Raw genomic sequence first — 24,748 nt, 5'->3', positions numbered from 1 at the left:
TCCCACTTTAGAAGGCTATGCTCAACCAGCAGAGCGGCGTATCCAAAATATCTAGAATTGGCAATCGCCTGTCGTCTCCTATCTTAGCATTTGTTGCTCTGCATTGGTCCTGTACGTCTCGCTTGTGTGCAACAATTGCTCGTGGGTTCCAGATCCAATCAACTTGCCACCTTCAATAACCATTATGACATTGGCTTTCTGCACCGTGCGTAGTCGGTGCGTTATCGCAATCACCGTTATTCCCGACTTGCGAACGACACCTTCCAATCCTTCCTGTAGTGCTTGTTCAGTCTGAGCATCTAGGGCGCTAGTGCTCTCGTCCAGGATCAAAAGTCGTGGTTTCCGCACCAACGCCCGGGCAATCGAGAGTCTTTGCCGTTGCCCACCCGATAGGTGCGAACCATTTGGACCACATTCTGTTTCATATCCATTCGGTAGGCCTACAATGGTGTCGTGAAGTCCTGCCAGCTTACAAGCCTCCTCAATATCTTCATTTGTGGCGGATTGACTAGGTCGCGCACCAAGACTAACATTAAACCATACAGTCCCACTGAAGAGTGCGTTTTCCTGTGGAACGATCGCAATTTCATGGCGAAAGTCCTTATGGGAAACGTTGACGCCATCTATCTCCACACTTCCAGAGGTCGCATTGTAAACGTTTTGTACTAGGTCGATGATGGTGGATTTTCCGGCTCCTGATGGTCCAACAAGACCACATAGTTGTCCTGGTGAAACTTCAAAGGAAATGTTCTGTAGGACACTCCTATCAGGACTTGAGGGATATGCAAAGCAAACCGATCGGAATGATACAGCGGCACCTCTTTGAGAATTGGCAAGGTTCACGGAAACCCTCCCTGCTTGTTTCTCAACATCTTGAGAAATTTCACCGCTCTCTTGTGAAAGGGCGTCGTCTCCTTCGCAATGATCTCTGCTCGATGTAGAATCGATCAAACTCATTATGCGAGATGCAGACGAGCGCGCCCGGGAAACTTCTGGAGCAAGTGAAAAAGCTTGTCCCCACAGTTGTGCACTGACCAGCATTGCGACAAGGATAATAAAGAACTGCTTCTGCGTATTTTCTCCTTTTATGACCTGGTGCGCCCCCCACCAGTATGCAAAAGCATAGACGAAAAAGCCAATGCTGTTTGATATTGCCAACCAAATGTTTGCGTAGATGCTTCCAAGCAATATGTCGTTGCGAGGAGCACTTAGTGCTTCCATAAAGCTCTCGGACATATTTCTCTGAAGAGAGAATGTCGCAATGGTTGTGAAGAGAGTGACAGTCTCTGTCGCGACTCCCACTGCCCTTGTGAGAGCCTTGGAGCTCTTTTCCTCGAACCTCGACTGGCTATATAGCTGCAGAATCCCAGAACCCAGTAGGATGGGGACCACTGCTAAACAAACAATGGCAATTTTCCATGCAATGATGTGAGAAAGGATAATTGCCACAAGGAAGTTGACCAAAATCGAAAACAAGGTTCCCATAGTGGAACCACTGAAGCCAGCAATGGCAGCACAATCTTTTGTGATGACAGAAAGCGTCTCAGACGGATTTTGGATCGTTGACTGATGCCACTGGACACTTTTTTCCACAAGGGAGCGGAAAGAGAGAACCCGAATGGTGTAAAGAAGTCGCTCTGAGACAATAGCAAAGGAAGACCAACTAACGAAGTTGGCCAAAAACTCCACGCAAGCAATCATGAACAGCATGCCGCCAAAAAACTTTCCGATGTACAAGATATGGTTGATGGTGGTGTTGCAAGGACTAAGGGCACCGACCGTGTTGCCGAAGATCAAGCCCCCGGAGGAGAACGTCAAGCCAACTATTACAGCAGCGAAGGCTGCGATGACTAGCCACGGCAATTGGGGTCTGGCATAGCGGCCCAAACCTTTTATCAAAATCCAAAGCGATAAGGTAGAATCCATGCTGAATAAGTCCGACTGTGTTGATGCGTTGGGCTCTGCTTCACCATCTCCTGATTCTGCGGCATGAAGGTGAAGCATTTCGCCAGCAAAACTGATACTTGATTGGCAGTCGTCAGAATGTGTACTTAAATCGTTTGATGTCGTGTTTTTAGGGTCAAAATGCATATGATGCGTCGAAATTGTTTGGGGATCGTGGGTCGCGTGTTCAAGTGATTGAGACGTCACCATTCTTGTGAAGACGCCGGAGCGGGAATTCAGATCCTCATATGTACCCTGCTCAACAACTTCTCCGTTACTAAGAACGATAATGTTATCTGCGTCCTTGATAGTGGAAAGTCGATGAGCAATAGAGATAACGGTTCTTTTTCCTGTTGATTCGTTGATCGCTTTCTGAACTCGATGCTCGCTCATAGAGTCCAGAGACGCTGTTGCTTCGTCTAGGATCAGGACGCAAGGGTCCCGAACAAGCGCACGTGCAATTGCAACCCTTTGCTTCTGCCCTCCAGAAAGACGCTGACCATCGGGCCCTACCAGTGTACAGTACCCTTGATTGAGTAGCTGAACAAATGTGTCTGCGTCGGCAAGACGTGCTGCACGTCGTACCAAATCCAGGAGCTCACCAATACTTTCACCGTGCTTTGCCACTGTGCGAGGGTTGTCAATCCCTTCAGCCACAATTTTTGAGAGGCAAGTGCCTTCCAACATTTGCTTTAAACTTTGAGAAATGGGAGCTCTGCTGTCGACCAAACCCAGTGCTATATTCTCTAGGATTGAGCGGTTGAGTAGTGCTGGCTCCTGTTGGACAAGACTGATAAATGCCCGCAAGCTCCTGACATTGAGATCCGTGAGAACATGCCCGTCGACTGAAATGCATCCCTCCATTGGGTCATAGAGGCGGGCCAACAAAGCTGCTATTGTTGATTTGCCGCTGCCGGATGGGCCGACAATTGCCGTGTGCTTTCCTGTAGGGAACTTCAAATTGATATTGTGCAACACAATATCATCTGGGCGAGCGGGATAGGCAAAAGATACATTTGAGAACTCAATGAGTCCTGGGGAGTCGGAATCCAATGCAATGCCTGCTTCTGAACTGAGATCAATAAGTGATCTGTGGTCGATATCTCTTTTCAACTTTTCGAATGCTGCAGCAGAAGCTCCAAGGAGGGGTATGAAAGGTGCGGTGATACCGAGAATAACGCAGGCTGCCAGAGTGAAGAAAGTCAGTTCAAGTGGGAACAGTTGCGAGAAGAATCGGGCGGCATACCATCGATGAGAATAAAGACTACTGTATATATATCTCCAACGGTGGACCCACCTCCACTACCCGTTATCAACCCTCTGATCAAGTCTACGATCATCCGGCTACCCTGCCAATAACTGAGAGCTTGTGCGGAGTAGGCAATGAAATAAATCAAGCCTGCTTGGATTGCTGCAACCAAGCCTTTCTTGATACCGTAGGCGCGACCGATTTGCATGTGCTTCGCATATTTGGACTCCAAACGTGGCCCAGCCTCGAACGCCTTCACAAGAGTGATATGTGACAGAGTCTCGGCGGCGATATTGGATGCGGCCGCTGTGGCATCTGTCATCAAGCTTGCATATTTTTGAAAGAAAACCCCACCAACCAGAGTTACGAGAAGAAAAGCAGGTAGCAGGGGTACAAGCATTCCAGCCAGTTTAGCTTGCTTGATGAAGGCAACCACATATGCCGTCACAAGGAAGGATAGAGCAGCGATTATCATTCCCACCTTCTCACAGGTTCCTGATTGGATGGTCTGAATATCAGTGTTGAGTCGGGAGGAGACTTCACCAGCTTGGTGTTTGTCAATGAATTCTTGATCTTGCTTCAGGAGACTTCGAAAATAGTCTTCGCGGAGGCGATATGCAAGCCTATGGCTGAAAACACTCCAGCAGTTGAAGTATACGAACATCAAAGCGAGACCGACAGCGGAGATGTAAACAAGTTGGACGACCTTGCGATTAATTTCCTGTTCATGTGGTGTGCCACGAACATCATCATCGGCGTCACAAGCCACTCCATTGATTTCATCGATAAGCTCGCCAAATAGAATGGCCATGAGAGGCCATGGAACTCCCGCAGCAGCAGCAAACAGAGTGCCAGCAATAGTGAGGCCAATGTCTAGCCATGTTGTCCCAGCATAACGAATGAGTCGAAAATATGCGAGTATTGACTTCATGAAAAGTTAGTCCAATGGTTTTCTAATGTCGTCATGAATGTTTGCTTATTGGAAAATCATACTAACCGAACTGGATTGCCCACCTTTCTTGTCATCAAGCTCGTCACTGTGACGCTTCTCTCTGTGACGCTTACTTAGGACCATCTTTCCCAACAATCGTGCGGCCATGACAGTGACCTCTAGCGTCTGCAGCAGGCAGGTACTTAAGGCTTTTTGACCATAACTGTGGTGCCAGAGTCTCCCTGGCAATGTATTGATGATCGGAGGCAGCAGTTCTTCCTCACACCAGTGTTAACTGAATTTCGTTACTCCCAAGGTTTGCCAATGCCTCAAGGCCTTTGAGAGTCTGCAAATACCCACAGCCCAAACAAAAGGCTCATTACCGACGATAGTCCGCTACTCCGAGAAGGATAACCACATGCCGAATTGTGGACAAGTCTGTTCCGATTGCATTCTGCTTGAACCTCGGAGTCACAACGACCAAAGTAAATTTACAACCATTGAAGACACAATGCTGAGGGACACCTACTGATCAAGTTTTCTTTTGTCGGTGGCTTTGACATGATTTTCGGTAGGGAGAGTGGATGGGAATACGGAACTAATACTTTACTAGCGGTATTAAAACTGCTGTCCCACTCTCGTTGAATTTATCCACATCAGATCCTGGTGCAGGAAGCGAATTCGAATGCCAAGGAGACTTAAGAGTCGGGCAAAGGTAGGCACGGCCTGTTTTTACCGCTTTAATCCCTTGCCTCTTTGGGAGCAAACCACCTTCTGCATGATCGATGTCGGCGCATGCATGCTGTGCCGAAGTCGGTCCCAGAAACATCAGCAGAAGAAAGAACACCTTGTACAACCTGCCAAGGCATGACAAGCGAAAGTGGCACGAGTGTGGAGTAGCTTGCTTGACGCAGTAAATAATATCACTGGGCTGCGACTAAGGTTTTGCGGCGAAGACTAATCTGCGGTTTTCCAGGCAGGGCAAGTCTTTACTCTCAACTATTAGCATGCCTTGAATAATCATGCCCAACTCTACTATCTACAATGCCACTGAGATATCAGACTCGCAACACAAAATTGCAAAATCTGCAGCAGTATTCAGTCCCTCCAGTGAAAAAGAAAGCAACCAGCACAGTGACAATGAGAATATTCGCCGCGATAATGAGGAACATATCTCACATGATGCCCAAGCCGGTGTTCAGAAAATACAGGCCGCTGCGGCAGTCTGGAGTAGGAAGCATCTCATAGCAGCACATGTCTTGTAAGTCTTCTCAGAGGCCAAGGTTATCAGTCAATATGCTGACGAACCATGGTCAGTATATTCCTCATCTATTTTGTCGCCTCGCTCCAGGAGGTTGTAGTCCGTTCCTTGAATCCATATGTTACGAGTTCATTCTCCTTACATTCCCTGACAGCGGCTACAAACATCATGTCGAGCATCATAGGCGGAGTTGCAAAGATCCCGACCGCTAAGATTCTCGACACATGGGGCAGGCCTCAGGGAATCGGGCTCATGACCTTCATTTGGACGATAGGCTTTATTATGATGGCTGCTTGTAACAGTGTCCAAACTTACGCAGCAGCACAAGTATTTGCAGTCACTGGGTGAGCTGAAGCCACTTGTCGATACGTTCGTCACTGACCCAACTCAGTGCTCAGGGCGTTAGTTACTGTTTGACTGTTTTCATTGCTGATACCTCCTCTCTAAAGAATCGTTCTCTTATGCTAGCTGTTGCTACGACTCCATATATAGCAACTACCTGGCTGGGTGCACCAGTTTCCCAGAGCATAATCAGTGGACCTGGTTGGAGATGGGGGTTCGGCGCATTCGCCATAGCGGCTCCTGTGGCTGTTGCTCCCCTGATTATTCTCTTCTTATACCATCAGAAAAAGGCACAAAAGGCAGGCATCATCAAACATCAAAAGATCGAGGTTAGTTTTCGATCTTTGAAACGGTATGCTATTGATATTGACCTTGTGGGTATCGTTTTACTTGCTGGAGGCATGTCATTATTCCTCCTGTCATTCAGCCTTTATTCGTATCAATCTGAAAAGTGGAGGTCTCCAATGATCATCTGCATGATCACTTTTGGTGGAGCTTTGCTTATTCTATTTGCCTCCTACGAGAAGTTCTGGGCACCTAAGACGTTTATCCCATTCGAAATTCTCATGGATCGAACCGTGTTCAGTGCCGGACTGATGTTCGTCTTTGTGTTTTTCAATTCCATGGTGTGGGGGAGCTATTTCTTTTCTATGTTGCAGATTGTCTGGAATCAGAGTGTCACGAACGCGACGTACATTAACGGAATATATCGGACTGGCTCCTGTCTATTTGCACTTGTCGTTGGCCTACTGGTGCGTTGGACGGGGAGGTTCAAATGGCTAGCATTGTACTTCGCCATTCCCCTTATGATGCTAGGGGTTGGGCTTATGGTCGAGTTCCGGCGCCCAAACAGCGACATTGGATATATCATTATGACCCAAATTTTTGTTGCCGTGTCTGGAGGAACGATAGTTCTTTGTGGAGAGCTGGCCATGATGGCACCATCAGATCAGCAGCATCTCGCCGCAGTTATTGCTGTGCTCAATTTATTCGGAAGCATCGGTAGCGCTGCGGGGGGGACGGTAGCGACAGCTATATGGACCAGTGTCTTCCCGGAGGCGCTTCGGAAGTATTTGCCACCAGATGTGGATGCTGACCAAGTATACGCATCCATCATTGCTCAGATGTATTATCGGCCAGGGACCGCTGCGAGGGATGCTATAAATCGAGCATACGGTGATGCGCAACGATATATGCTCATTACCAGCCTTTGTCTCTTGGCGGGTGCATTGGTATCCGTGGCATGCTGGAGGGACATTAGGGTCAAAGATAATAAACAGGTGAAGGGCATGGTTGTCTAGGATATAATATCCGCTCTGGCAATAAGATGCTCTTAATAAGCTCAGACAGTGGTCGTTGCATGAGGTTTGGAATCTAAGAATTAGCGAGACCTGTGTCGTCCTAGAAGCCATTTTTCACCCACGCGGCATTTCGCAATAGCTTGTCAGGCTCACGTTAACTTTCAGCCATCTCGCTCATATTTCGTAGACAGTACTCGTATCAAGAATCCCTTGAACTACCAAATGAACTCTGCCATTTGTAGATCTCTGTCTCTTGTCGCAGCGGGCTCAGCCCGTTTAGTCCATGATTTGCAATTCGCTCCAAACAGGTGCGAAGACCTTGGCCTCGAGTATTCCGCGTTGACTGAATTACATGTGGGTTAGCATGGTCTACCACCAGAAGTTAATCAATGCCTGAGAAATAAGATCTAGTCAATTTCAATGAAAGATTTACAGCAAGAGTAGACGGGTGAATGCTTAGAGAAATCCAGACCATATTGTTGAGAAATCGTACTTATAAATCGCTTTTCGCTTCCCAATAAGAGAGGGTCAAATTTATGACGTTTCTGGGATCATGTCGACCTTTTGCCTGAATTGCGATGTCGGATAGCAAGCTGACCTTCCAAACTTCACACTAATTCTCTCATTTAGTCTGGTCGGACTGAAATCCGATAAATTCTACTCACGCCAAGTGTAATCACAGTTGTAACAGTGGTGGGAATCTTATTAACAACACTGTGCCTCTAGGCACGATGCGGATCAGAAACACAATGGCCTATGATAATACCTCTGGAAGGACTTGGTTTGATACTCCAAACGTGCAATTCAGCGATGTTACGATCTCCATTGATCAGGAAGTCTCGACAACTGAATTTCTTGAAGCAACAGAGAGCATGACGACAATCTTCGACCTTCTAGGATCCGCAATGTTCACGCCTATAAAGCAAGACCTGCTTTTCAATGTGCGTAGAGTACGTACAAGACAACAACAAGCGCCAGAGGCCTCCGGGACTTTACAATCATTAGTTAGAGCCGAACTTTCTCTCAAGGCCCAACCGGCGACCGAAGGCATTATATGGATCGTGCGAGCTCTGGATTTTATGACCGAGGTTTTCATGATCGAAATGCAAGTGGCCGCATCCGAAGCATCAGCAAAATGCAACAACAAAGAGTTGGCCAATTCATTCAAGGAGAGCTACGAGACTACCCTTCAGCCTTATCACAATGCCTTCATTCGACTGATCTTCAAGGCTGCGTTGAATGCCGCGCCGAAACGCCGAAACTTCTATCAAGCATTAATTGGGGAACATGGCGATCCAGAGACTGGTGATACTAAAATGAAGCAATGGGCTACGTCTTTGAAAAGGATTGTGACGATTTTGAAACAGTTCTTAGCAAGCGATGAAGCGCTGAACAAATGGGCTAAGACAAAAGTCTGAAACGTCTTGGTAGGAATTTGACGCTAATTGATGAGAAACAAACAGAATTGGTATTCGTTCAATGTCAAAACGAAACCGACACCAGCACTTAGCACTTACTTCTAGGCGGTTATCTTGATTGAATTAGCAAGTGTGAGCATTATCTCCTCTAACGTTGTTATTCTTGGAAGGGTGGAAATCCCTCAGCTCTCCAATCATCAAATTTCTTGCCATGTGCGATAGCAGGCATTCTGACCATTAGAGGCACCTCAATATCGTCATCAGTCCGGGTAAGCTCCTTTGAGTGTACTAGCTTTTCTCCTATTCTCTCAAACCCAAAACGCTCATACAGTGTCCATGTGGAAGGGGAAGCCTCAATGTAGATTGGCAAATTCGAAGTATCCGCTACTCTGACGCCCCAGTCAATCATAGCTGCCCCGGCCTTGAGACCTTGGAAGGACGGTGTGATTCCTACGACGTGGACATCTAGATATTCTATTAGTCATCATGGCCATACAGTCTCCATTCAAAAGGAAAGCAACAATGATGTTGCGCAACACAGGCACTTACAGATATATTTTCTTCCGCCAAACAGCTTTTCTCTCATCTCCCACAGCGGGCGGGTGATGGCCTCAGCCCGCTCTTTCTCAGCACCTTCAAGCCAAGGTATCCCAGTCCATTGTCGTTCTTCCACAGAGCGCTCTTGTAGAAAGCCATCAACAAGCAGCATGCCAATTATTTCACCACTATCAACGTCCACCACCTTTACTGTGTATTGGGTGGTGCTTTTATGCCACCAGTCTCGAGTTGCTTTGGTATGCTCCTTTCGGAACTCCGGGGTAATGCCTCCAGGGAAAAGTATGCTGAGCATGATCTCTCCCATTGGCTCGTTATTAAAGGCTGCGAAATAAACATCGTACACTTTCTCAATATCCGATATCAACGCTGGTAGTAGGATAACACCCATGTTGGCATCAGAGCTCGATGCCACGTCGTATGCAGATCCAATTTCGGATAAGAGTACATTCAAACAACTCTGGAGTGAGAAAGTCGACTATCCACGCGCAGCGTTGTTTACCGTAGCTCGGGCAACTGAACTGTATCATCCTGCTCACAACTTCACTCGATCGTAGGGCCGACCGATCTCGGACAAGACCTCAGTGTTCCCACCATTCTAATCGCGAAGAGAGACACTCTTTATTAAGCTTTACTTCCTTCCGGAGCTGCATGAATCACTTTACTGCACCTATGATTTGTAGACATCACGTTGGACGTCACGTTGAGATCAAGGCATCTCCGGTCCTGATCTTGGCGCGTGGGCATGGCAAAACTTGGCATGCGAACCGGCGGAGCAGAACGTATCTCGGATAATTGTGGCGATTGATGGTGTGCACTATGCCTCATGCGACATTGATGCACACATTACTCGTACTTCTCGTTTTCATCTTTACCGGATTTCTAATGCCAACCTGTGTATTCAGTACACTGTACTGTATCAAGACCGGTACACTGGTCGCGTAAATAATTACGTATTTCCTCGTAAATGAAGAAACTATCCGACTCTCGAGTCTCTGCGGCTACGGAGTTTTCTACTAGTGAGTTTCTTTCTATGAATCAGGTTTGGATCCTGTGCCGAAGTCCGTACGTAATAGTTATCATGGATGGTTTGTGAATGTCCCGATTTTGAATCTAGATGATGCTATGCGGATGGGTCAACATAGTGCATGAAGCCTAATGAATGTTTTCGGGAGCACAGCTCTTCGTGGAGGTGTTGCGAAACTGAGAGAAGCAGGGCTACGGCCAAAATGTGCATCTAAGATGCTGTGTCGTGACGAGGGAGGTCTACCAGAGGCAGGGTTCATGAGTGGAGTGACGCGGGGGCGAGCCAAGGCTGGCAGAACAGGGAGGGGTTGAATCCAAATGCCTATTTCGATTTCAACTCCTTCTTCAGTTCCATTGGAAAGAGGGACTCTCAACTTCAAAATCTGCTCAGAGTCGCCCCAAACTCGCCAAGCAAAGCACAACTATAGGCTTTGCACTGTTTCCATGAACGAGTATGGCACAAAAGGTACTATTTCAGTAGCAACGACAGAGTAGTGAAGCAGAACCCGCGTTGGCTCCCACGATGGGTTGAGTAACAGGCGCTGTTTCACCCTGCTCGCGCGAGCGGGGTTTTGAACAGGTGTAGGTACAGGGCGGCATTACCCTCTTCCCCAAATAAAGAGAACCGGTGGCTGCTTTAAGTACGTTCACTATGGCACGTGACTCGGCACGGCTAGGCATGGACGAAATAACTCGAGTCACCTGACCCTGCCCTTTCTTGGCAATACTGACACCAGGAGCCTGGGGCTCGATGAGGATTGACCCGGCGTTCCGCTAATATACTGTTTACGACACACTCCTGAGCTCCAAGAACAACAGCTTATGGCTCCTCAAGATTACCACTACCCATCTCCTCTGGCTTCCATGTTCTTTCGAAAACCAAAAGCGAAAATACCAAAAAGTTGCAAACAGGGCAGATGACTCATGCATACCTGGCAGTGGTGTCACTGTTCCTGATAGTCGGGCTGCCGCGCGTCCGACACGATGTGCGTTTGACGAGCCCGCCCTGATCCAAGCAGCCTAGCGAGGTACAGACCTCATACGGCTTACTGCACCGATTTCCTGCATCGAGTGTCATGTGCGCCATTGGTTCGAGCGACTGAAAGACTACTCGGTACCTGGGTGCTCAAGAAGGAACAAACGCAACAACTGACATGGCTTTTGAGGTCAGCAAGATGGGGAGTACTCGTATAGTTTGTGCTACTAGCCTACAGTACCACTCGATCCGAGATACAACAATGCTACCATAGAATGAGCTTCACTCCTTGGCTTTATGTACAGGGTGCCTGATTCCAGCTAAGGAGATAAGATATACAATTAACACGTATCAATCTTTTCTTCTCTTCTTCTATCTCGAAGTCGGAATTTGGAACAACCCCTCAGACCGAATTATCCCTACAAACATCCCACTCAACAACAATGTCAACCATGGCAACAGCCCTCGGCCTGCACACCACAAGGACGCAAGGGCTCCCCGTCGCGAAGTACGCCCCGTACTACGCGATCTTCCCCTGCATCTGGGCACACGCGATCGTGTCCTCGCGGGCCCTCAAGATCGGCTACGGGATGGACAACAACACGAGCCCGCGCGAAGACGTCTCCCACTACGGCGAAAAGGCCGTCCAAGACGGCAAAATCACGCGTCGCGAGCTCAACCTGCTGAAACGCAACGAAGCCGCGCACGCAAACTCTGTCGAAAACTATCCTGTGTTCCTCGCGGCGGTGATATTTGCGACCGTCGGCGGTGTGGGTAATGCGAGGGTCAACCGTGCGTGTGCAGTTTATACGCTCGTGAGGGGCGTGTATGTCGCGGCGTATTTGGTGACTGAGAGGCGGAGGTATTCGTGGGTTAGGAGTTTGGCGTGGTGGGCGGGGAATTTCACGTGTTTTTACCTGTTCTGGCAGAGTGGGAAAACGCTGGCTTGATTAATAGTAGGGATGGGATGGGAATGGGGATGGAAATGGGGATATGATTTGGGATATCAGTGTCAGCCGGTGAGTCTCAATCTAGACTAACGGGGGTGTTTTCGCAAGTCTCAACGGGGATATGTGGACATTGCCAGCGGGAGAAGAGCGTGATGTCGCCTTGATCAATCCATGTTAGACATTGAAATTAGGATCTACTACGATTATGTTAGACTTTAGAGGCATCACATATGTTGATATAAAAGCCGCTGCCCTTAACCACGCTGGTCCAGCGAAGCCTGGGAGTGATGCTATGCATTCCTGGGGCACCTACATTCCCGACCAGGCTACCTCAGTAGAGACACTTATCCAGCTGTTACGGAAGCCTTTCCCGAGGATCTCATTTTCTCACGGCTGGAGGCTGTTGATGATTGGTTAAAGCCCGGGGGCAGATGTCTGGTGCTGGTCTCTACAATGCTAGAGGTCGGACATGAGTTCAACCCCGTCCACGTCGGTTGCGACAGAAAGTGTTCTCATGCAGCTGAGTCAATGCGTGTGTGTGGGCCATTCTGCCCAGGTAATTAGATATTGTTGAATGGGTATAGAGATTTCGAGATCATGATTTGTGGTACAACAACCGTGCAAATCTTGAGTTACGTCATGGTGACGCTCAGGGCGATTTTCCCCGGCATTCTCGATTGTTGAGTCGGGGAATGCATATCCGAGACCATTGGATCCACCAGAGAATGAAGACCTTCAGAGATAAGCGATGTCGAATTGTCTACCGACAGCTGCAGGCGGGGGGGGGGGGGTTCGTGTTGCGCAGTGGCCGCGGGGAGATCTGCCTCGAAGATGGACTTTGCCGAGTCACTTTTCGGTGCGAGTACGAGAACATCGGCTGTCTGGAAATGGTCCGGGTCCAGCAATGAGGTCTGAGGTCATGCCATCCATTTTAATCGATTGTTGTGTCGTCAAATACCATAGATTAGGAAGGTCGTCTCCACCACCAAATACTGTACGTCACGATAAAGAAATTTACTATATCAAGCCAACAAATTCTCCCTATACTCCCCTTTCTCGTACTTCTAATCGCCGCATTCCCGTGACATTCCCAGGAAGAGAAATTCACCGACGAACACAAAATGGGATACCCCGACACCTTCGAAGGATTCATGATCGAAGATCAGAAGAAGTGGACGGAGTTCAAGAAGCAAGAGGTTTGGACGGCCCGTGCGTAATAACTACAGGAATACTTACTGCAATCGACCAGTTCAAACCCAAAAAATTCGGTGACAAAGACATCGATATCAAGATCGAGTGTTGTGGCGTTTGTGGGAGTGATGTCCACACAGTCAACGGCGGTTGGGGTGACGCTCCTCTCCCTATTTGTGTTGGGCATGAAGTAGTGGGCCATGCAGTCAAGGTTGGTTCCGCAGTGAAGGATGTCAAAGTTGGGGACCGGGTGGGCGTCGGTGCTCAGATTTGGGCTTGCTTGAAGTGTCCTCAGTGCAAGAGCGACAACGAGAACTATTGTCCGCACATGGTCGATACTTACGGAGCACCATATCCCAAGGAGGTTGATCCCGATGAGACCATCTCACAGGGAGGGTATGCATCGCATATCCGGGCTCACGAATATTTCGTCTTTCCCATTCCAGATGCCATTCCCTCTCATCTTGCGGCACCAATGTTGTGCGCTGGCTTGACGGTTTGGTCGCCGTTGAAGCGGGCAGGAACTGGGCCAGGGAAGAAAGTCGCGGTCGTCGGGATGGGGGGCTTAGGACACTTTGCGGTCATGTGGGCCAATGCCCTGGGCGCAGAAGTCACTGTTATTTCCCACTCACCGAGCAAAAAGGATGATGCTCAGAAGCTGGGAGCCAAGCATTTTGTTGTCAGCACGGAGGAGGGCTGGGAGAAGCCATATGCGTTCGGATTTGACTTCGTGCTCAATGCGGCGGATATGACCCATGAGTTCGATCTCGCCAAGTACCTGTCGCTGTGTAAGGTGAACGCTACTTTCCACCAGGTAGGACTACCTGATGAGGCCCTTCCGCCAATCAAGTCACAGATGTTCATGAGCAATGGTAGCTCGATTGGGGCCGGCCATATTGGCAACCGACCAGAATGCTTGGAGATGTTGAAGCTTGCCGCGGAGAAGAAGCTATTCCCAATGGTGGAAACAGTGTCTATCTCAGAGACCGGTTGCAAAGAGGCGGTTACTCGAGTGGCGGATAACAAGGTTAAATACCGATTCACCCTGACAGATTATGACAAGGCCTTTGGTAGTCGCGGCTAAGAAGGGTCAATAAGTCGGGTTGGAGCTCAACAGGTGGTTGGCTGAAGAAGTTGACACTTGACGCACGACGAAGCTGAGGAATTTTTAGTGGCAAGGTGGGACTGTGGCGTTCTTAATGCATACAGGAGTCCAAATATGATTCGGCATCCCTGAGGCACATCGCCGTTGCAGAAGACGTGGTGAGATAGAATGTCTTGCATGTACCGGCTCTCTGGGCTGCAGAAGGACGCCACAGGCACTGGCAAGACCTACCTCGGCGGTGGGAGGCTTGCAGGGCGCCCTCACACATCTGTCAAAATATGCCGGTCGTATAGAAGATATTTTGAGAAAGGAAGAAACCATTTTCGCTGTGAGCGTAGGAGCGGCGGTGACAAGTGTGATGCGTTCCCAGGGTTATCGAGGGCCTTGCCTTAGAATGCCACCCCTGCTACTTCATGGACTAATTATATAAGAGGCGCACAGATTGGTGAGCGAGGTTTTGGGTCGTACAGCAGGGGATCCGTAGCCTGGAAGCCCCCCCGGAAGCCGCCCGGGACGCCCCTTTGGCCCCATGAAGCACCCGAGGCTCGTGCTCTGCACACCGTACTCAGTACTCCGTATGCAGCACCATTGCCAGACTGCCGCACCGGGGTTCCCTGTTCTTCGCACAATTTTCCAGAGCTCCGCCGTGGCTTTCTTTATTCGACCTCAACGTTGACCCCACCGGAGAGACTTTGTCTTCCTAATGTCCTTCCGTTCAGGTGCCTGGTGTCTTGTCAATATGTGGCAGAGTCTTGGAAAAGGATCTCATAGTCCTGTGTAAATTGGCGACTTCTATACGTGATCTCGCTCTATTGAAACCATACTAAGCGAACACATCTAAGCTCTATTTTTGAAAGAGGATCGACCAGAGCGTGCCAGAAGCGCGGGATGTTGGAGATTTGGAACAGCGTCGATCATTCGGAAGATTTAAAGGCGGTAGATCGGCAGCGTTAAGAGGCTTTATTGATGACCCGCACCGCCGCCTGTTTCAACCTCGTTTCCCTCAATTTGGTCAAAGGCTATGGAGTCTTCGTATTTCCCTGGCCGCTATCACCAGCCCTTCGGAGCCCATTAGATGAGCACCCCGTTTTCGTTTGCTAGGACCTGCATTGCTCACATTGTGATGATGAAGAAGCGCCCTCGCTAAGTTAGGGGCGTCTGGGCGGATCTTCTAGGAGGGATGGCTGCGACAAGCTGCAGCGCGGCACCTATTCATCTCACTTCCGGACGCCCATCACCCACGCCTATGACGATTGTGCCCGGGCCTGACTGGGTAGCGCCCCGGGGGGCCGAGGGGGCTGCTGGGGACCAACTGGGGACCAAGCAACGCGGTGGACGAGAACAGGGGACAGGGGCCAGGGGACCAGGGAGCTGCCTGCGGTCAGTGCCATTGGCGGCTCCCGTGGCTCCGCGCTGCGTTGCTTATCCAAACCCTCCACCATCGTCCATGATCCAGTCTGCGCCATCCCCATCCATTCCATCTAACCAACCAACCAACCAACCAACCAGCCAACCAACCACCGACTTGGGTGCCACTACTGACGTCCTCATCTATCCATCCGCATGCCGCTTCTGCATCTCACTTATCCCAATGATCAAACAAAGCTAACTCTGATATCTACCAGCCTCTTTTGATCCCATTGTCTCAATTTTCCACTTTTCCAATACCATCTCTGTGCCTCGTACGGACTACCTCGTACTCGTGCGCCGTGCAGCAGCCTTCCCCGTACGAGTAGTCAGTCCTTCCTACACTTCTTCTGTCCCTCGCTCGGCGGCACATCACCTGGAAATTGTCACTGTCCTCAACCACTCCCGCCCGATCCAGCCTCAAGCCTTTTACCCTCGCACACGCCTCTTTGCTAGTCCTTCCAAGTCCTGCGTCCAGTCCTGTTTCACACGCTGCAATGGAAGAAATGATCCTGCTCCGACTCTGACCCTTCGATGTTACCTATGTCGATACTGGTGATGCGCGTTGGAATATTGTTGCATTATCATGATTTGCATACAAGTCTGAATTGCCAGGGCATGCAAGCACGAATGAGCAATGGAGAGTGGCCTGAAGAAGTTATGGACTCGTAGAAGGAGCAAGGGCCTTGATGGTCAACCTGACCCAAGTATAAAGAGTTTGCGAAAAACTCGAAGCACAGATCTGAAAGGGCACTCCATCTCAAGCGCGCAGAACGCAGACCGACCCATCAGGACATCTGCAGGAAATGCCTTCAGCCAATCTGGTCGTCCTGCAACGACCGCAGACAATTCGTTGCGTCCGCCTTCCAGCCGAAAGGTGCAGCCCACACTCTTGGGCGTATCGACACCTACGACCTCTCCCTCAAGGCCCAATACGTCTGGTAGTGGGAGTCTGCTAAGCGCTGTCAATCGCGCTGCTGACGCGGTCAATATCGCCGAGCAGGAGTTTCAGGCGTCCGCCCAGAAATATACTAAAGATTACATCGCGACAAAGCCACCTCGCTATGTTGATATATTTTCGCTCTCAAAGCCCGATAGTCCCAAGGTCTACAATGAAGATGTGGCCGAGAGGAATCTGGATCTCGCTCGAGTGGCACTCGATGGTTTCGAGCCACCACTCAGTCCTTCCAAGTACCAGGAAAACGTAGCTGCTCGAAATGCATTCCCACCTCTACCTGGAGAGAGCAACATTGAGATCTCCTCGCATTCCAGATCTCCCGGGCATATCGAGCAGCTCCCTGGCGGAACACGCCCAATGACAAGCGCCCTCAGTAACCAATCACTAGTAAGAATGACGCCTAATGGACGACCCGCCACAAGTGAGATCCAGGTTCAAAATCCAACCGTATCACATTCACGCCAATTGAGTGACCAGTCCTGGGGCTCGCAGTCTCAAGGTAATGCCTGGAAAGCTGCAAATCAGCCAGCTGGATCTCCTTCCTCAAACCACCGACACACTGTGCCAGACACCTTTCACATAAGCTCAGCCGGCTCTCCTTTGTCCAACCGTTCCACTGTAACACCTAAAAAGCAACTACTTGGAGCTCACGTAGCACAGGCTGGCAGTCACGATCTGTTCCGAGGCGAGAACCTTCGAAATTATGTACTTTCTCAGTCGGAATTGATTCACCGGCGATCTCACGACCGAGCTCAACCCATCCAGCTAAGTACCACCAACTCTGTTGATGACCAGAGCGGAACTCAACCATCAGACCGCTCAATACGCTCCCCTTCAGCATTGAGCAACATATCTTCGGTCAAGCGCTCAATCAATCTTGCACATCGCACAATCATGGATCTCACTGGAGATGATTCTGAAGTCTTCTCTGAGAACTCCCCAGCCTCTCATCACAGCGCCACTCCAGTTGTTGAAAGTGCCAAAGCTGATACAATGCGCAAAATTCAGCCTACAATGGTGTCTGAGACAATGAGACCTGATACATCTCCTCAATGCGCTCCACCTGAAGTCAAGGCTCTCCTTCAGCAGCAAGAAAGTCCCTTATCGCCTGTTGCGGAGGCTGCGCAATCGCCACCTGCAGATGGTCCGGTCCCAACCAAAACTGCCACTGAAGTTCGCACCAACGCTGTTACCTTTGCAAGCACCTTCTCACCGATTAGCACTCTTGCTCATGTGGAGCCGCGTCGGAGTGTAATGGTTGAATCTCAAGTCGACAAAACCGAAGCTGATTTCGGTCACAATCACCCGGATCCGAGAGAACATCATGATCGTACCAGTGAAGAAATAGACCATATGAGTTCAGTTCCACAGGAACAAAAGACTGTAAGCAAAGAATTGTCTGCTGTCGAGCCCACAAGAGCAGAAAGTGGCCTCATTAGGCCCAAGACCCCGCCAAACAATGTTGAACCTGACCCCATGTCGGAATCAGCAAGCCCTGCTGAGAAATTAGGTGAAACTGAAGACATCGGGCCTGATATCGCGCAAACAAAAGAGCAGCCACTCTCCGAAACAAGTGACTCTACAGCAACTCCGCCAAGTCAGTCAATCATAGAAATGACCCCAGACAGTCTACACTCGATCGATTTTGTTGACCCATCGAGGGCTTTCGGAATTACGACCAGAGATTTTGCGACAAGTCCCACCAAGGCGCCTCTTGAGAGTGTACCAGAGGATATTGAGCCTAGCTTGCATGCGAAGCCGAAACGCCCTATGAATGCGACGCCTGAACGCCGTGCGACTAGTCACGACTCGGGAAGGGGAAAGTACGCCGACAAGCTTGTCAGAAGTACACCTGCTTATAGTTCAACTTTCGATGAAGATGAGTTTGCATTCAAGCAGGCAGAAGCACGTGCCGCTTTAATTCGGCTCCAACAAAGCCTGGATGAGAATTTTCTTACACACCCAGTTCCTCAAATGGAAACACAGCCATCTCGCCTACGCCATCACTCTTCACTAAGTGATGGAAAACCCGTAGCCCCGTCCTCCATCTTTGCACAAGTGAGAAATGTTTCACCTTCTCCAGCAGACAACAGACTCAGCGTGGGAACTTCAACATCAAGTGAGGACGCCAGACCTCGCATTTCATACCACACATTGGTTACAACTACCCACGCTAACGGGCTGCCGGACTATCGAAATTCTCTATCTTCAGCAGGAAGTTTTGACAATAGTCCTCGAAACAGCAAGGGCAAACAGAAGTTTGAGATTGACCTAAATAACGGGCCTGGCCCATCGATAGTCAATGATGACCATGAAGAGAAGCACCCACTCCCTCTCCCACCCCCTCTTCACCTGAACGGAACTGCCTTGTACCGGAACCTCAATCAAGCACCCGTTCCACCAAGCCCAGGCGAGATCTCATTATCGAGCTTTCCCATACCGGTATCATCTCCCAGGCAGTCCTTCAATCCAGGGTCTGATTCGTCTGATCCAGTCCAACCACAGATAACCCAACACTCCCATCAGAATAGTGCTGGTACTGGACGCATTCTAAGGCGTCAATCAAGCCAAAGAAGTCAGGCAAGCAGTACTTCGGCATTCAGTATTCCTTATCACATGATTCCAGATCGGTCTAGCAGCGTCCGAGACCGACTGGTTCGTGAGGTGGAGTGAGGGCGGAGACCAGGTGTCTTGCTACCAACTCTTTGCGACCCTTCGTTCACAGTTCAAGTTGCCAGAAGAAATTGCCGACTTTTGGAAGCGATACTGGTTTCTGCCGGCCCACCCGGATCTAGAAATCAAGCCTAGTCGGCGTCTGAATTTGCTTGCCGACGACTACTACATTTACGTTGTTCTGCGTTGCGTCTGAGCTCCGATGCGTGTGTCTGGGCATCATGAAAATGGTTTGCGAGAGAGACATTATTAGCCGGCGCTCCCTACGACCGAGATGAACCCATTTATTGCTTTGTCGTTGTCATCTGCCTTCCATATGTCTTTTCCCTCTGCTTATAGAGCTCGACCCCAAGAGCGGGGGTGGATGCAACGCAGCTTTATATTTCTTGAGATATTCCCAGGGACCTGCGGGTACCAACTTTTTAGTACCAAGGAGAAGAACATGGGCATGCCATATTACCCCTCAGCTACCAAACACAGTTTTCCGTGCAAAATGGAGGTGGCCCACGAACGGTTCTCATGTAGGATAGGATAGGATAGGATAAGACAGGAGAGGTGGGGTGGAACAACATTAATCAATCAATAGCCTCATTTACACATGCTGTTCACTTGCCCTCCAACCCCTCGGTCAATGCACCGTGACCACGTCAATATTGATTGTCCGTGCCTCCGAAACGGGAACAGAAGATATATATGTACATACATAGAGGATGCTCATGCTACGATAAAAAAAAATGTTGTGGCAGTTGGCATAGAGAAATTCATATATGGCTTGCTTCGTTATATGCTCCGTCTACATAGTCTCAGATTCTGAGATTGTAATTCGCGAGGTGCGGAAGATTGGTCGACGCAGGAACGGCGGTTTTGAACCTTCCTGGGCCGTTCCATTTGAGAGGCATTCGTGCTGTGCGCCTGTTGCCGATGTCATCATTATTTACTTGTATGTACACCTTTGAGGCCGTGCAAATTCGTTTCCGGCGAACGCAGTCTACGCTCTTGCTCCCCAGACTCGATTCCAGCCTGCAGGTGTCGAGAGGCCTCCCTTGGGTTCAAACCCGCGCTCGATACCGCGGCCCGACTCGCTGACTTCCTCTTCTCCCGGAAGACGGAGCCACTCATCAACCACGACGGGGATTTCTTCTTTCACATGAGAAACCACCACAAGGGCTTGGCTGGGTTTGAGGCCTGGGAAGCGTGGCTCGGAGGTGGTTGGTTTCGAGTCGGTAGATGTACGGCCAGTGTTGAGGCTCGATCCACTCTCGCCGTGTTCAAGCCATGCCATTGCTTTGTCTCGGGTCTCGCCGGGGAGGCCGGAGAATGCTTCGTCTAGAATGACAATGTCCGGTTGCTTGATGAGTGCTCTCAGCAAGAGTAGGAGGCGCTGGGTTGAGAATGGAAGCACACCGAAGCCGTGTTGAGCCCTGTCAGCTGCCCATTCCAGACTGTCGTTCTTGGTGGTTCCCGCGCCGTCCTGGTGCAGTTCAGGTGTCCACCATCGAAGGAATTTATCTACGAGGGCTTCACGTTCAGGACTGAGGATAGGGGTGCCGGCATAGGTTTCTGCCCATGCACTTTCCAGAACTCGTCTAACCGTGAGGTGTTTAGGGAAAAAGGCATGAACCTCAGGACTTGAATGTCCAATTCGGCTTTGAATCTCCCACAGGCTCAAACCCGCCTGTCCTGGAGAAGGTAGGCGTGTCCGCCCAAAGAATTTGATGGGTAGAGAATAGCTTTGAGGGTGATCGGAGGTAAAGAGTGATAGTAGAGTGGTTTTTCCAGATCCGTTGGGACCAAGTAGGGCCAAGCGAGTTCCTTGACGGATTGTCAAATTGAGGCCTGGTTCAGAGTAGCCTGGTTGTGGTGGTAGGTGCCCTAGAACGGTTTTTGAGCCGTATCTTACAACAACAGAAGACAACTCAATCAAGGGCTCTCCTGCATTCTTTTGAGAAGTTGTGTCTTCGGCCAAGCTATCTGACCAATCATCTCTATCTGGAATTGCTTCTGGCCAAGGAGCCTGAGAATTTGGGTCTCGGTTTTCAATGATATGCTTTGATCCGAAGTCAAATTGAGTGAACCTCTTAGGTGTTGTCGTGACAAGTGCAGCCAAGTCTTTGATCGTTCTGTCGCGTGGCCGCTTCGCGAAAGCTTTTGAAATCAAGTCTCTTTGGTGTGAGTTACTAATCTTCCCGGGCTTGACCGTTCCGTCATCAAAGAGATAGCGCGAAAGAAAGGCCGGGTCCTTCCAACTTTGGAAGGGCTGATACTGTCCAATACCAGCTTTGGTCAAGACGTCACCAACCCCTAGTGGTGGTGGGCCATAAGTCTCCGTCATGAGTTTACTATATGCTTGAGGTATTGGTTTAACGTTATAGGGGTGGGAAGTGGATGCTGACGCAGCTCCAATCCACCGGTCCAAGGCAAACAATACCTGGGCCTTGTTGCCTCGTAGTGCAACAGTGTGGTTTCGCCCAAGTACGATAAGATGCGTTATCCAGTCCGGTATAGGGTCCTGAGGTCGCAGCGCTAGCAGCAGGAGTGGTGAAGCCTCGTAAGCCATATCCCTCAACATTGGTGAGAGAGTCATCAACGTGGGAGGATCCAAGCCCATGAACGGCTCATCGAGTAGAAGAAGTTCCGGCTTTCCCATCAAGGCTTTGGCAATCCTTGCTCTTCTTGTCTGTCCGTTACTCAGATTGCTGACCGGCATTTCTGCCAACTTCTGTAGGCGCAGGTCAAACATTACTTTCCCGAGGAGCTTCTCATCAACATGTCTCTCTGCAGAGGCTTCCTCGTCAGGGTTTAATTCCGTTTCTCCCTTCAGGTATTGTAAAACAGTCCAGTCGGTCTCCTCTCTTCGACTCTCATAGCGGGCACTAAGGTACGCTCCACGTATGGTACCAGATGATGCCTGGCCTTTACCACCATTGAAACCAACATATTGAATTGCGCGTGATGGGACGCGAAGGCGATGGTCCCTTTGTTCTATTTCTTCTGAAGCGAGGTATGGGAACTTTCGAGAATTGGGAGGAACGCAGAGGTATGAACCTCGCAGAATCTCGAGGAATGTAGTTCCATCGGAAGGAGCGATAATGGCCCAATGTGGTGATTTTCGTTTGGGTCGATCACGGACATCAGCCGGAGCCCGGGTTGCTGCCGGTAGTGAGAAGTTCAAGTTGGGAAAAAGTGGAGGGTTGGAGGCAGAGTCTTGGTTGTCTGCAGAAGGATGTTCGCGATAGAAGGTGCCGTTGACAATGTTTACGAGATGATTCTTGTAAGCACCCACGGCGCGGCTCAAGGGCTTCGTGAGTCCTGGAGACCTGGAGGTAGCCATGGGAGGGAGATGCTCTGCGGCATCTTTCTTGACAGGTCGATAGATCTTTTAACATTGTCTGAGACTGCCGCTGCTCTGGAGGGATAAGATGCTCCACGACTTTGATGTTGAGAAAGGCGCCGGAGATGCTCTAGCCTCCCCGGCTAACGCAAGGCTACATGGCACGTGACCCAGTACTCTCGATCAAGTGCCATCGATCTACGCTACATCAAAAAGCTACTGTAGGTTGCAAAAATGAGAACAGAGGATTGTCTTAATTAGGTTCATGTTCCAAAGGCATTCTCAATTCATCACCAGTCCTCATGAGCCCAGATGTTATACACTAGTGCTTCAAAACCCTAACGACGCCATGCAATGCTGGCAACCTGCAAAATACCAAGCAAAAGCCTTCCTTTGACCACCTTCATAAGCAATGCCTGTCTTGTCTCTAGCTTACACCCATAGAAGTCTGTAGCGTTCTCATGCGAAGCAAGGACCTGTATTCTTCTCTTGAGCATATCTGTGATGTGTCCGCATTTCATCATCATCATTCCTAAAGGAAGTATTCGTTCCGGCCACCCCGAGATGGTGGTACATGTCGTAGCTCGTCCTTGACAGCACTGAATAACTTGAAATTTGGCTTCATGTCTTCACCAACTTCGCAAACCGATGCCAAATTGCCACATCGATAGCAGTAGTTCGGTGCACTCCATACCGTAACCACGTCCTGGCTCTTGAAGTGATACTTATACCCTTCATTGACCAATTGATGCGCTCTGGCAATGAGATTCAGGCCATTCACGTGACAGAATTCTTGACTGACCCGATCGCCGAAGAGCCATCCGGCACCTCTTGGTGAGACTGCCCACGTTTCCACATCTTCTGGATCGGACCAGACGAGATCGCAAAATGCTCCTTCATGTGGAATTTCCTGAGCTCGAGCCACCACACGGACTTGATCCAGAGTGCGGATTTCCGGGGACAGGCCTCCATGGACGCAAAGCACCTTGCCATCCACAATCGCTCCCAGAGTCATGAAGTCGAAAACTTGACAGCAAGCTTTCCAGACTGAAGTGTTTCCATATTTTTGAACACACTCTTCATAAAACCCATACACTTGGGTAATCTGTCTGGACTCATGATTCCCTCGAACCAGAGTAATTTTTTCGGGATATTTAGCTTTCAAACAAAGTAATAAAGTGAGTGCCTCTAAACTGAAATATCCGCGGTCCACATAGTCCCCGAGGAAGATGAAGTTTGCATTTTGTTTGTCGGAGATGACATTGCCAGATTCTGATTTCTGGTCTCCGAGTTCGGACTGTTGGGAGGAAGGGATGTCTTCGGCATCGCTGATTTCACTCTTCTCACTGGGAGAGTCTGGATATTCTGAACCACCGAGTTTTAGCTTCTTCTTGAGTTTTGGATTTGTGATTGTAGAAGGGGGTTCGATGTCTGCGGAAGTGATGATGTTTGCTGGCGTGGCGGGGGGTTCGGATGCGGCTTCATTTGGCATGCCTCCGGCGACTCGGAAAAGCTCGAGTAGATCGTAGAATTGACCATGGATGTCACCGCAGATTGTGACGGGTGTAGAGACAGGTTGGATGTTAGATTCTGTTCAGTTGTCAGGGCCAAGTTCACCGTCGATCTGCTTGGGCAACAGACCTTCCATCATGTACTCCTTGACGATTTCGCAGAGTTGTTTCATGTGGTATTCAGAGAGATATTTGCAGTTCTTCGCTGCTTCAAGCCATTCATCTGGACCAGCGGATCGCTTCAGACGTGCTGGACCTGGTACAGGCACGTTTATCGCGCCCATGGTGGAGGGGAAGTCGCTCTGACTTGTGAGTGAGGGATGTACGTGCGCTCAGTGCCCAGTTGACTTGCTGGGGCTACTGGGATCTTTCCGGGCGCTGGGGGAGTCCGGAGAGCCTTGACGAGATCGACGTAGTTGAAGACCTTGCGATTGGGAAGGCCCTTGAAGGCGCGCAGGTCGTGCTCAGTCACTCTTCGTGACCGGCGGCGGCGGTGGCCGGGGGAGAACGGAGATGATGGAGGTGGAGAGGGGGGGGAAGTCGATGTGGAGGGCGTGCTCTCAGGAGGAAAGTCCTCGAACACGGGGAAAGAATTGGCGGCGGTTGCCTCTGCGGCAAT

General features: G+C 49.8%; 9 protein-coding genes across 9 annotated transcripts; 5 read left to right on the top strand and 4 right to left on the bottom strand.

Annotated features, from left to right (window-relative positions):
• Positions 1 to 78: 78 nt before the first annotated feature.
• A1O9_09850 (uncharacterized protein) lies at positions 79 to 4,292 on the bottom strand (the record flags this gene model as incomplete). Its single annotated transcript, XM_013401191.1, has 3 exons — positions 79 to 3,128; positions 3,191 to 4,118; positions 4,191 to 4,292. 3 exons carry the CDS (start codon positions 4,290 to 4,292, stop codon positions 79 to 81), a joined length of 4,080 nt encoding a protein of 1,359 aa, XP_013256645.1.
• Positions 4,293 to 5,146: 854 nt separating this feature from the next.
• On the top strand, positions 5,147 to 7,028 carry A1O9_09849 (uncharacterized protein; the record flags this gene model as incomplete). The annotated part of the gene is made up of 3 exons (XM_013401190.1): positions 5,147 to 5,385; positions 5,442 to 5,729; positions 5,777 to 7,028. The coding sequence occupies 3 exons, from the start codon at positions 5,147 to 5,149 to the stop codon at positions 7,026 to 7,028; spliced, it is 1,779 nt and encodes a 592-aa protein (XP_013256644.1).
• Positions 7,029 to 7,777: 749 nt separating this feature from the next.
• On the top strand, positions 7,778 to 8,446 carry A1O9_09848 (uncharacterized protein; the record flags this gene model as incomplete). Its single annotated transcript, XM_013401189.1, has 1 exon — positions 7,778 to 8,446. The coding sequence occupies one exon, from the start codon at positions 7,778 to 7,780 to the stop codon at positions 8,444 to 8,446; it is 669 nt and encodes a 222-aa protein (XP_013256643.1).
• Positions 8,447 to 8,603: 157 nt separating this feature from the next.
• A1O9_09847 (uncharacterized protein) lies at positions 8,604 to 9,392 on the bottom strand (the record flags this gene model as incomplete). Its single annotated transcript, XM_013401188.1, has 2 exons — positions 8,604 to 8,911; positions 8,996 to 9,392. The coding sequence occupies 2 exons, from the start codon at positions 9,390 to 9,392 to the stop codon at positions 8,604 to 8,606; spliced, it is 705 nt and encodes a 234-aa protein (XP_013256642.1).
• A 2,054-nt stretch (positions 9,393 to 11,446) lies between these two features.
• A1O9_09846 (uncharacterized protein) lies at positions 11,447 to 11,953 on the top strand (the record flags this gene model as incomplete). The annotated part of the gene is made up of 1 exon (XM_013401187.1): positions 11,447 to 11,953. One exon carries the CDS (start codon positions 11,447 to 11,449, stop codon positions 11,951 to 11,953), a length of 507 nt encoding a protein of 168 aa, XP_013256641.1.
• A 1,121-nt stretch (positions 11,954 to 13,074) lies between these two features.
• On the top strand, positions 13,075 to 14,228 carry A1O9_09845 (alcohol dehydrogenase (NADP+); the record flags this gene model as incomplete). The annotated part of the gene is made up of 2 exons (XM_013401186.1): positions 13,075 to 13,149; positions 13,203 to 14,228. The coding sequence occupies 2 exons, from the start codon at positions 13,075 to 13,077 to the stop codon at positions 14,226 to 14,228; spliced, it is 1,101 nt and encodes a 366-aa protein (XP_013256640.1).
• A 2,065-nt stretch (positions 14,229 to 16,293) lies between these two features.
• On the top strand, positions 16,294 to 19,287 carry A1O9_09844 (uncharacterized protein; the record flags this gene model as incomplete). Its single annotated transcript, XM_013401185.1, has 1 exon — positions 16,294 to 19,287. One exon carries the CDS (start codon positions 16,294 to 16,296, stop codon positions 19,285 to 19,287), a length of 2,994 nt encoding a protein of 997 aa, XP_013256639.1.
• Positions 19,288 to 20,275: 988 nt separating this feature from the next.
• Positions 20,276 to 22,618, bottom strand: A1O9_09843 (uncharacterized protein; the record flags this gene model as incomplete). The annotated part of the gene is made up of 1 exon (XM_013401184.1): positions 20,276 to 22,618. One exon carries the CDS (start codon positions 22,616 to 22,618, stop codon positions 20,276 to 20,278), a length of 2,343 nt encoding a protein of 780 aa, XP_013256638.1.
• A 532-nt stretch (positions 22,619 to 23,150) lies between these two features.
• Positions 23,151 to 24,413, bottom strand: A1O9_09842 (protein phosphatase; the record flags this gene model as incomplete). The annotated part of the gene is made up of 2 exons (XM_013401183.1): positions 23,151 to 24,208; positions 24,260 to 24,413. 2 exons carry the CDS (start codon positions 24,411 to 24,413, stop codon positions 23,151 to 23,153), a joined length of 1,212 nt encoding a protein of 403 aa, XP_013256637.1.
• Between the last annotated feature and the right edge of the window lie 335 nt (positions 24,414 to 24,748).

This window comes from Exophiala aquamarina (assembly GCF_000709125.1).
Source record: "Exophiala aquamarina CBS 119918 chromosome Unknown aczIA-supercont1.11, whole genome shotgun sequence".
Lineage (NCBI taxonomy): Eukaryota > Fungi > Ascomycota > Eurotiomycetes > Chaetothyriales > Herpotrichiellaceae > Exophiala > Exophiala aquamarina.
The sequence above is the reverse complement of the archived record's forward strand: the minus strand, read 5'-3'. Positions and strand labels throughout refer to the sequence as shown.